The sequence below is a fragment of the Terrapene carolina genome, unplaced genomic scaffold (genome assembly GCF_002925995.2).
Source record: "Terrapene carolina triunguis isolate 2854851 unplaced genomic scaffold, T_m_triunguis-2.0 Scaffold926, whole genome shotgun sequence".
In the NCBI taxonomy this organism is placed as follows: domain Eukaryota; kingdom Metazoa; phylum Chordata; order Testudines; family Emydidae; genus Terrapene; species Terrapene triunguis.
In genome coordinates this window covers 6,682,731-6,693,744 of record NW_020665277.1, presented here as the reverse complement: position 1 = coordinate 6,693,744, position 11,014 = coordinate 6,682,731, and the positions used below count along the sequence as shown (strand labels likewise).

At 56.1% G+C, this 11,014-nt stretch overlaps 2 protein-coding genes across 2 annotated transcripts; one reads left to right on the top strand and one right to left on the bottom strand.

Annotated features, from left to right (window-relative positions):
- Positions 1-24: 24 nt before the first annotated feature.
- Positions 25-10,385, bottom strand: MTCH2 (mitochondrial carrier 2). Its single transcript, XM_026661013.2, has 9 exons — positions 10,202-10,385; positions 7,810-7,894; positions 6,955-7,061; positions 6,473-6,499; positions 6,041-6,097; positions 1,397-1,454; positions 1,023-1,074; positions 769-828; positions 25-325 (listed from the first exon to the last, which is right to left on the bottom strand). The coding sequence occupies exons 1-9, from the start codon at positions 10,286-10,288 to the stop codon at positions 52-54; spliced, it is 807 nt and encodes a 268-aa protein (XP_026516798.1). The 5' UTR covers positions 10,289-10,385; the 3' UTR covers positions 25-51.
- On the top strand, positions 8,286-9,641 carry LOC112113644 (phospholipase A2, minor isoenzyme-like). The gene has a single exon (XM_024210005.3). The coding sequence runs from the start codon at positions 8,927-8,929 to the stop codon at positions 9,542-9,544; it is 618 nt and encodes a 205-aa protein (XP_024065773.2). The 5' UTR covers positions 8,286-8,926; the 3' UTR covers positions 9,545-9,641.
- Positions 10,386-11,014: the final 629 nt, after the last annotated feature.

Here is an 11,014-nt window from a genome sequence, read left to right as displayed (position 1 = left end):
CTCCGCCAGGGCCTGAAACCCAAACTGCCCCCACGCGGGTCGCGGACACTGCTAGGACAGGCTCCCCGGCCAGGCGTTGGGAGAGTAGCACACAAAGGGGAGCGTAGGCCAGGCCCAGTGGAGATGGGACCTTCCCGGGCTGAGCGGGTCACCCCTCAGACCCCCTGAACTCCGTTTGCCTCCAGGCCCCACACCCTGGGCAGCTACCAGCACAATGCTGCAGGGGCCTACCCCGTTCTCCAGTGCATAGGTATTGATGAGGTAGGCCAGCATGTTACAGAGCCACAGCGACAGCACGTCGCCCAGCAGCCGGGGAACGAGCCCCCTGAAAGAAACACAGCAGGTGAGTGAACACAGGGTGCCCCCGGGCCCAGGCTGGCAGGAGCCCCCTGACAAGCTGGACGGGCCCCCGTGTCCCAAGGGCACCCACCCCTGCCTCCCAGGGGTGCCTTCCCCCCATTCCCACCCCCGCAGCGTGCACACGCCCGCCTCCCAAGTGCACCCATCCCTGTCTCCCAGGGGTGCCCTCCCACCATTCCCAACCCTGCAGGGTGCACACGTCCACCTCCCAAGGGCACCTGCCCCCGTTCCCACCCCCGCCTCCCAAGGGTGCCCTCCCCCCGTTCCCACCCCTGCAGGGTGCACATGCCTGCCTCCCAGGGGCTCCCACCCCCGCCTCCCAGGGGTGCCCTCCCCCGTTCCCACCCCCGCAGGGTGCACACACCCGCCTCCCAGGGGCTCCCACTGCCTCCTGGTCACAGGACTCACGCAAAGAAGCCCAGGATGCCCTCTTCCCGGTAGATGGTGACAAAGGGGCTGAAGATGCCACTGAGCCGACGGAAGAGAGAGGAGAGAGACGCTGTCACATGTGGCTCCCGAGGGAAGGGACTGCGGGTTAGCATCTCCCCCTGCCAGCCACCCGTGTCTCAACTCCCCCCACTCCCCCAGACCACACCAGCTACCCACTGCCCTGGCAGCGCCTGCAGGACACCCGGTCCCAGCCCCTCTCACCGTGCCCTTACCTGTACTTGGTCTCCCTGCCAATGAACTGCACCATGCATCTCAGCGTGATCACTGCGGGCAGAGCCAGACACAGCAGGGTCAGCGTGGGGGAGCCAGGCTGCACCCCCGCGACCCCAGTCCTGTGGGGTCAGACACGGAGCCTTTGCCCTCTGAACTCAGGGCATCAGCACGGGCTCACAGGCCCCAGCAGCCAAGGTTAACAGGACGATTCAGCCAGGCGCCTCCTGGCCATGGGCAGAGCTCTGCTGAGGAACGGCTGGGCCTTGAGTTGTACCCATCCCATTACCTCAGCACTGGTCTCTGTGGCTGGATCCCATGGAGCAGGGCTGGGTGTGAGCCCCACCCCACCGCCCCCACAGCGCCGGGCACCTACCGTGGAAGGGATGGGTGACGAGTGTCGCGGCAGAACGAGCAACCATCTCTCGGGAGGTCTGGAACAGACACGGGCCATTAGGGCTCAGCCAGGGCACGTGTGCGGCTGAGAGCAAACAGGGAGGGGGAGGCCATGGGGGCGGTAGGAGAGAGGCGGCAGAAGGCGGGGCAGGTGGAAATGCTGGGGGCAGCCGAGTCTCAGCGCTCCCAGGCTGCATGCTATGGGAGGTGCCAGGAGCCAGCACTTGCCACTCTGCCCCTGCCCATGCTGCTGGCACATGGCCAAAGCCAGCACAGCCCTGCGGCTTGGCCCATCGGCGACTGGGTGCCTCGCACTAGCACAGCCCAGACCTCCACGCCACACGGCCAGATGCGCCTGGAGTGCAGCAGGAGGCAGTGCCTGAAGGACACCAGGCTGCCATGCAGTGCCCTGCTGATGAAGTGTGGCGTGTGGGGCAGGGGCATGCGCCAAGAGGCTGCAGGAAAGGAGGGAAGGGGAGTGATGCCATGGTGGGGGGGTGGAGAGAGGTATAGAGCAATGGGCACCCCAGGGAGCAGGTGGCAGCCAGGACCCTGCTAAGGGGGCAGCGCTTGGAGATGACTCGCTGGGCCGAGAGGAGAAGGGAGGGCTCTAGCAGGGGGAGATGGGGATGCACACTGTGACCCTGGCAGGCCAGACGCCAGCTCTTGCCCAGGCTGCAGGTGTTGGCTAAGAACTGACAACCTCGTAGCCGGAACCCAGACCAGGTCACCTGTCTGGTAGTTGTGCTCAAGATAGGGATTAGCCTTATAAGAAGGCTTATGTAGAAGCTTAGGACTGGAAGGGACCTCGAGAAGTCATCTAGTCCAGGCCCCTGCACTCATGGCAGGACTAAGTATTATCTAGAACATCCCCGACAGGTTTGTCTAACCTGCTCTTAAAAATCTCCAATGATGGAGATTCCACAACCTCACTAGGCAATTTATTCCAGTGCTTAACCAGTTAGGAAGTTTTTCCTAATGTCCAACCTAAGCCTTCCTGGCTGCAATTTAAGCCCATTGCTTCTTGTCCTGGCCTCAGCGGTTAAGAACAATTTTTCCCTCCTTGTAACAACTTTTTATGTACTTGAAAACTGTTATCATGTCCCCCCTCAGTCTTCTCTTTTCCAGGCTAAATAAACCCAATTTTTTCAATCTTCCTTCATAAGTCATGTTTTCTAGACCTTTCATCATTTTTGTTGCTCTTCTCTGGACTGTCTCCAATTTGTCCACATCTTTCCTGAAATGTGGCGCCCAAAACTAGCCCAATACTCCAGTTGAGGCTTAATCAGCGCGGAATAGAGCGGAAGAATTACTTCTCGTGTCTTGCTTACAACACTCCTGTTAATACATCCCAGAATGATGTTCACTTTTTTTGCAGCAGTGTTACACTGTTGACTCATATTTAGCTTGTGATCCACTCTGACCCCCAGATCCCTTTCTGCAGTACTCCTTCCTAAGCAGTCATTTCCCATTTTGTATGTGTGCAACTGATTGTTCCTTCCTAAGTGGAGTACTTTGCATTTGTCCTTATTGAATTTCATCCTATTTACTTCAGACCATTTCTCCATTTGTCCAGATCATTTTGAATTATAATCCTATCCTCCAAAGCACTTGCAACCCCTCCTTGTCAGCAAATTTTATAAGTGTATTCTCTATACCATTATCTAAATCATTGAAGATACTGAACAGAACCGGACCCAGAACAGATCCCTGCGGGACCCCACTTGTTATGCCCTTCCAGCATGACTGTGAACCACTGATAACTACTCTCTGGGAACAGTTTTCCAATCAGTTATGCACCTATTTTATAGTAAGTAGCTCCATCTAGATTGCATTTCCCTAGTTTGTTTATGAGAAGGTCATAAAGTATCAAAAGCTTTACTAAAGTCAAGATATATCACGTCTACTGCTTCCCCCCTATCCACAAGACTTGTTACCCTATCAAAGAAAGCTATCAGGTTGGTTTGACACAATTTGTTCTTGACAAATCAATGCTGTTACTTATCACCTTATTTTCGTCTAAATGTTTGCAAATTGATTGCCTAATTATTTGCTCCATTATCTTTCCAGGTACAGAAGTTAAGCTGACTGGTCTGGAATTCCCTGGGTTGTCCTTATTCTCTTTTTATAGATTGGCACTAGATTTGCCCTTTTCCAGTCTTCCATGACTTTTCAAAGATAATCGCTAATGGCTCAGATATCTCCTCAGTCAGCTCCTTGAGTATTCTAGGATGCATTTCATCAGGCCCTGGTGACTTGAAGACATCTAACTTGTCTAAGTAATTTTTAACTTGTTCTTTCCCTATTTTAGCTTCTGATCCTACCTCATTTTCACTGGCATTCACTACTTTAGACGTCCAATCACCACCAACCTTCTTGGTGAAAACAGAAACGAAGAAGTCATTAAGCACCTCTGCCATTTCCACATTTTCTGTTATTGTTTTTCCCCCTTCATTGAGTAACGGGCCTACCCTCTCCTGGGTCTTCCTCTTGGTTCTAATGTATTTGTAGAATGTTTTCTTGTTACCCTTTATGTCTCTAGCTAGTTTGATCTCGCTTTGTGCCTTGGCCTTTCTAATTTTGTCCGTACATACCTGTGTTATTTGTTTATTTTCATCCTTTGTAATTTGACCTAGTTTCCACTTTTTGTAAGACTCTTTTTTTGAGTTTCAGATTATTGAAGATCTCCTGGTTAAGCCAGGGTGGTCTCTTGCCTTACTTCCTATCTTTCCTATGCAGGGGGATAATTTGCTCTTGTGCCCTTAATAACGTCTCTTTGAAAAACTGCCAACTATCTTCAATTGTTTTTCTCCTTGCACTTGCTTCCCATGGGATCTTACCTGCAAACTCAGGGAGTTGGTAGGTAAGACTGCCTTCTTGAAATCCATTGTCTTTATTGTGCTGTTCTCCCTCCTACCATTCCTTAGAATCATGATCTATCATTTCATGATCACTTTCACCCAAGCTGCCTTCCACTTTCAAATTCTCAACCAGTTTCTCCCTTATTGTCAAAATCAAATCTAAATCACCCTAATAGCGCTCTCCATCTTCTGAAATAAAAAACTGTCTCCAATACATTCCAAGAACTTCTTGGATAATGTCTCATTTTCCCAACGGATGTCTGAGTAGTTGAAGTCCCCCCATCATCACCAAGTCCTGTGCTTTGGATGATTTTGTTAGTTTAAAAAAAGCCTCATCCACCTCTTCTTCCTCATTAGGTGGGTCTGTAGTAGCCCCCTACCATGACAACCCTTGTTTTTTTACCCTTTATCCTTACCCAGAGACTTTCAACAAGTCTGTCTCCTATTTCCATCTCAACCTCAGTCCAAGTGTGTACATTTTTAATATACAAGGCAACACCTCCTCCCTTTTTTCCCTGCCTGTACACCCTGAGCAATCTGTACCCTTCTATACCAATATTCCAGTCATGCATATTATCCCACCAAGTCTCGTGATGCCAACTATGTCATAGCTGTCTTTATGTACTAGCATTTAGAGTTCTTCCTGATTATTCCCCATACTTCTTGCATTAATATACAGACATCTAAGATACTGATTTGACACCCCACCCCAGTTCTGTCTTTCCTCTCCCTTACCCCTGGTATACAGCCCATGCGCCTCCCAAATTCCAAAATGTAGTGTTTAGACTCTATGGAACACTTGTCCGTTGCTGCCTGGGTTCATCTCACTTGTAGTGTCTGTATTCCACGCCGCAAGGAAATAGGTACGTTTTGCTTTAGAACTCTGAAAATGTTTGCCCTGAACTTGTGAACTCAGGCCCGGGAATTGTCCCCCGTCCAACCGCAAGGACTAGGAAAATCAGATGGGCCATCAAGGAGCATCGCCATACATAGGCTTGGTTAATAGCCCTATCGCACCTGGGAAACGCTAGGTGCAAGGAAGCTAGTCCTGTGGGCTTGGGAGCTGAATGAAGGAAATAAGACAAAGCCACAGGAAAATGTCCCCCTTTTTTAGCTGCTTGAACTCTGAAGGGCCAGGGACTCTAAACTGAAGCCAGAGATCCCCAGGGTCTGCCTCCTGGGTCTGCCTGGAAAGACACTTTGAATTGTCGCTCACTACAACTCTGTCATTCTTGGGATTCAGACAGTAACTCATTGGTGTGTATGTTTGTTTGCTTTAACCTGTACAAAACTCTCATTCCTTTTTCCTAGTTAATAAACCTTTAGATAGATTATTACAGGACTGGCTACACCTGTCTTTGGTGTAAGACCCAGGGTGCCAAGTGATCTTGGCTAAGTGACTGGTCCCTTGGGACTGGAAGCAACCTGAATGTGGTGTGGTTTTTGGAGTAAGTGACCACGTATCACTAAGTCCAGTTTGTCTGCATGGCAAGACAGGCTGGAGAGTCTAAGGGGACTGTCTGTGACTCCATGGTCAGACAGTTACAGGGATCCAGGAACTCACATTTGATGAAATCTAATTCTAGCACACACTCCCAGCCTGGGGGGGCTGCCCCATTTCTGACAGTCTGCCTTGAGGTAGGCACTCACGGGTGTGAGCCCGCCAGACAGCATGACACACACTTCACCCCAGAGGGATCCAGCTCCAGCAATGGAGGATCTGCGAGCCCCACACGCTGCCCTGGCCGTGGGCCTTCACTCACCTCCTTGATGACCTGCTCCAGCGAGGACACGGGCTCCTTGAGGCTGGCCCCAGGCTCCTGGGCAGAGGGAGTGAGAGAGGTTCAGGTAGGAGAGCTCCCCCCTACCCACTCCCCGAATGACACTGCCCCCTCCCACAGAGCCAGCATGGAGATCAGCAGGGCCTGCCTTGGTCCCCTTTGCTATTTGATATTCCCAGTGCAGTAGCACCTAAAAGCTAGCCAGGCCAGGCCCACCCTGCAGCCCGCTGGGCCCATATGCCCAGGCCACCCCCCCCCCCCACCGAACACACCAGGCTTTGCATGGGTGGACATCTCCCAACCCCCTGTGCTCCTGACAGGGCACGTTCCTACCATCTCCCCTCTCCCCAGGGCAGGGCAGACCTTGGAGAGGTGCCTACAAGGGAAAGGACCCAGAAACCAGCTCCAACATACCTCCTCCTGGTCAGCTTCCTGGTATCGCTAGGGAACAAGGGCACAGGGTTAGCACAGCAAAGGCCCACTGGGGTATGGAGGTCTCGTTGGGCCCAGGCAGCCAGGGAGGGGCAGGCAAGCACCAGGGCTTCACTGCCCCCGCATGCAGGCTGCGGCTGCCTGGGTAGGCCGGGACGGGACAGAATGCTATGGGGACTGACAGCAAGCGGCCTCCAACACTCCCACAGGGGAGACTGCCCCGGGACCCGCTAGAAATCACAGCGAGCCCTGAGAGAAGAGCCGACACCCTGCTGGGCCAGAAACTCAGCCCCCGGACGTCGCCTCTGTGTGGTTCAAGAGTACAAGGGACCTGAACAAGTACAACCGCCCCCTGGGAATTACCCAACCCCTCCAGGGTGGGCCAGCTGTGGCCAGGCAGACAGCCTGGGGCAGCAGCTGCTCGCGAGGGGTTTGCTACGACCTTCCAGCCCCGCCTGGCGTACCTGTAACACCTGGCTGTGCACAATGGTGCCGATGGCGCCCGAGCAGAGTCTGGGAGTCAAACCTTTGAAGAGTCCGGCTCTTCCATCTATCTTCATAATGTGCTTAGCTGCGAAACAACACAAGCATGAGGGGCGCTTACCCCACTGCCCCAGCCTATAAAGCCTATTTTAAAGGTCGTTTCCTTGCTGTGCGATTAAAGAAACATGAGTTGTTCCTTCATGCGTAACTGCCGGGCCTTTCCCCTCCTCGTGAGCTCTCAGGGCTTTGCCAGCAGGGCGCACAGCAGAACCCTGGAGATCAGGAATCCTGGGTGGGGGGGGGCAGCGTATGACTTTGCGATAGGCTAACCAAGGCACAGATGTTTGGCCCATTCATTCTGACAGGCAGTGGGTCTGCAATGTTAGAGACCAGAGCTCTAGTCCCAGCGCTTCATGAAATGACTTTGTGATCAATGCCTTTGTTAGAGAGAGGGCGAATGCTTGTCCGCCAGCTAGGGATGGGGTACGAGATCGTGGTCAGTGATAAGGGCTGTGAAGTGCATGGAAATACAGACAGCAGTGAGTAGAAGTGAGATTTGAACTCCTGGTCCCCTGGTTCCCAGCTCAGTGCACTCTCTCCAGGGTGACTGGGTATCTGGAGGTGAAGTCAGACTCCTTCTCTCAGAACACACCAACTTTGGTGGCACAGCCCAAGGGTGGGATCCCCCCAGGAAATCCAGACAGCGGAGAGGTCTGGCCTCACCCCCCCAGGCACAGAGGGCTCCCCCATCTTCACACCAGTAACTACAACCCCCACCCTTTGGGGCTTCCTTTCCTATCCCCAAATCCACGTGCATGCCACAGACAGGGACTCACCGTACGCAAAGAGCCCCGGCAGCTGGTAAACCTGTCGCCCAAACATATTCCTGCCCAGGGTCGGAGGAAGCGGCTCATATCCCACCTTCAAAACAAACAGACAGTCTGCAGCAGTCTGCCCATGGGCCGTAACAAAGCCTGGTGATTTTCTGGTGCCTCTTCCGGCCCGGGACCGTCAATGCCCTGCTGCTAATTGAAGGGCTCAGAAGCCAAAGACGCTATATTTAGTGGTGGACCCAAATGCCTCCACAGTCCGCCAGTGGGAGGGATTCAGCTCAGCCTGGGGGTTAACCCCTTGTCAGCGAGACACGGGGAGACCGCGAGCCCCAGTGGCTGCCCTTTAGAATGGCACAGGAGAGTCACAAATACATTCAATTCTTTATCCCCAAAGAAAATTAAGTACCAAGCCTGAATTAAATCATCTCCCATCTCTGGACAATACCCTTCCCCAACATCCCCCTCCCTGGCCCGCTTCCTCCAGCGCACAGCATATCACCCTCGTTCATTCCAAATTCCCAGAGTAGGTGGCAACTCCCTCAGGCCAGGGACCCGGTATCTGTCAAGAGCCCTGCACATGTCTGGAGCTCTCACTTATCATCCTTGGTATCCAAACACTCCAGACACTGGATTAGATACAAAGCTGCTGAGCATGGGGCGCCTGCCAGACAGAGCCAGAGCCGGTCGGCATGACCCTGACAAGCGTGGGCCATTCCCAGCAATCTGGTTTGCAGGCAGCTCTGCTGACCTCTCAGCTGCTCCTTCCGGTTACAAATGGGTTTTGCTTTACAACGATTTCAAAGGGTTTCTCCACTGACACTTGCATGCCCTGCAGATCTAGAGAAAGATGCCTCCATCATGCCACTGTCTGGGAGTACAGGGGACCGCCCTGGGGGCTCAAGGGTTAAATGCTCTCCTGCCGCTGGAACGTCGCCTCTTTCCAGCCAATGATGGCACAAGCGGGCTCCTACACTGGGCTGAGACCTGATAGCCAGCCAGCGACACCAGGTGAAGCAGAAGGGAGCTGGGCAGTTCTACGGCGCACAGGACTAGAGGAGAGAGCAGCAGAAAGAGAGCCAGCCACTCTGGGTGTCAGACCGGTCAGGCTCCCCCAAGGCAGATGCCCATGGACCCAATGAAATTCGCTATGTGGCTGGTGCTGGTGACCTTGCTGTCACAGTCTGCCCAGGAGGCTCAATGCAGCAGGCGAGGGAGACGCAGCCTTCTGGAGCTGGGCCTCACTCTGTGGTGTTACCGGCAGAGACTGCGGACCCCGCTGTTCGCTCTCAACCTGTACGGGTGCTACTGTGGAACCGGGGGCTCCGGGACACCCCTAGACGCAGTGGACCAGTGTTGCTTCCTCCATGACTGCTGCTACCGCCACGCCAGGGTCTCCTTAGAGTGCCGGGGGAGAGTGAAGTGGCAGCCCTATGAGTTTGCGTGTAGCCAATCGGGGACAGAGTGCCGCTCTCAGAGCGTCTGCGGCAGGATGGCCTGTGAGTGCGACAGGCAGTTTGCAGAGTGTCTGACGGCCGCAAAGCCCAGGAAGAGGCATTTCTTCTACAACAGAAGAGAGCTCTGTGCTGGTCCCAAGGGCTCCTGCCCGGCCACCTTCCCCAACAAGGCCGAAATCCTGCACTGGAGAAAGACGCCTTCCCCGCCCCCTCCTGGCACTGGCTCTCCGAGCAAGGGCAAGGGCTCTGGGTTGGGAGCCGGGGACGGAAACCCCGCCCTGTGACTGAGTGGATCCGGCTTCATGGGGATTTGCAGAGCTCTCCTAGTCCCCCCGGATTTCTGTGCCTCTCTAGGAGTAAATTGTTTCAACAACTGCTGGGTGCTCTCTCGGTGGTCTGAGCAAACCGGGGTACGTGCGGGGAGGGGGGCAGGATAGAGTCGTGGGGGGGTTCAAAGGGGGGGGGCAAGGTGCATGGGGGGGCACTTACGGACGCTGCCTGGGCACTTGGGGATCGGTGGTTCTAGTATTATCAAGGCTCTGTCTGGGAGGCAGCTGAGGGGAGCTAAGTCCTGGGTCCGCATCATTTCTGTAGCAGCCCACTCAAGCCCCCAGGAGGTGCTCGGCGCTGCACAGACACCCCGGGGGGCGGGGAGAGCAGAGAACGGGGGTTACTCCCTGGGCTGGGAGAGGGCACCGGGGAGCCCTGGGGCTGCCGGGCAGGGCAGCGCCGCTCTGGGGCCAGCCCCGGGGGCTGGGGCAGCGGCCGGGGGAGCAGCAGAGCAGAGACCGGGGCGGGCCGAGCGCCCCGCAGAGTCACCGCCCGGCGCAGCGCGAGGGAGGGGCCCGCCACGAGACCCGCTCCGGGGGGGGGGGCGCTGCGCGCGCGGGGGGGCGGGGTCACGGGGTCAGTCCGGGGGCGGGGTCCCGGCCCGCTCTCACCTGCACCAGCACCTTGACGTACATGAGCGGCTGCGAGAGCGCGGTGAGGCCGGAGCCCAGCAGCACCTGCGAGGCCGCGTCCGCCATGCTGAGCCGAGCCGAGCCGGGCCGGGTACGTCACCGCGCCGTCCCCACGTGACCGGCACCGAACAGCGCACAAGGCGGGACTGCCACCCCCGGGAACTTCCGGGTACCTTTCCGGCCACTTCCGGTCCCCCCCCACCCCAGCAGCAATCGTCATTTCCTGCTTCCTTAAATGGTCCAATTGGGGCTTTCGGAGGCGGGGCGGACACCTCGGATTGACACGGGGGTTGGCTCCCCTCTAGCCCGGGCGGGCGGGGCGGCGTTGCCGGGTGTCCGGCGTTCGTCGTTCAAAAAGGGACCTGCCGGCTCCCGTCAGTGGGTCTGGTCAGTGGCGCTGCGGGGCCAAGGTAGCTCCCTGGCTCCGCGCGGCTCCGGAGGCAGTGACGTGTCCCCCCCTCCGGCTCCTGGGCGTAGGCTCAGCCAGGGGGCTCTGCTCCACATGCTGCCCCCGCCCAAGCGCCGGCTCTGCAGCTCCCATTGGTCAGGAACCGCGGCCAATGGGAGCTGCAGGGGCGGGGCAGGGCGCAAAGCCCCCTGGCCGCACGTCCACATTATAGAGCCAGAGGGGGGACGTGCCGCTGCGCCCGGGAGCTTCTTGAGGTAAGTGCTGCCCGGAGCCTGCACCCCAACCCTCTCCTGTGCCCTAACCCCCTGCCCTAGCCCTGATCCCCCTCTGAACCTCTCTGCCCCAGCCTGGAGCCTCCTCCTACACCCCAAATCCCTCATCCC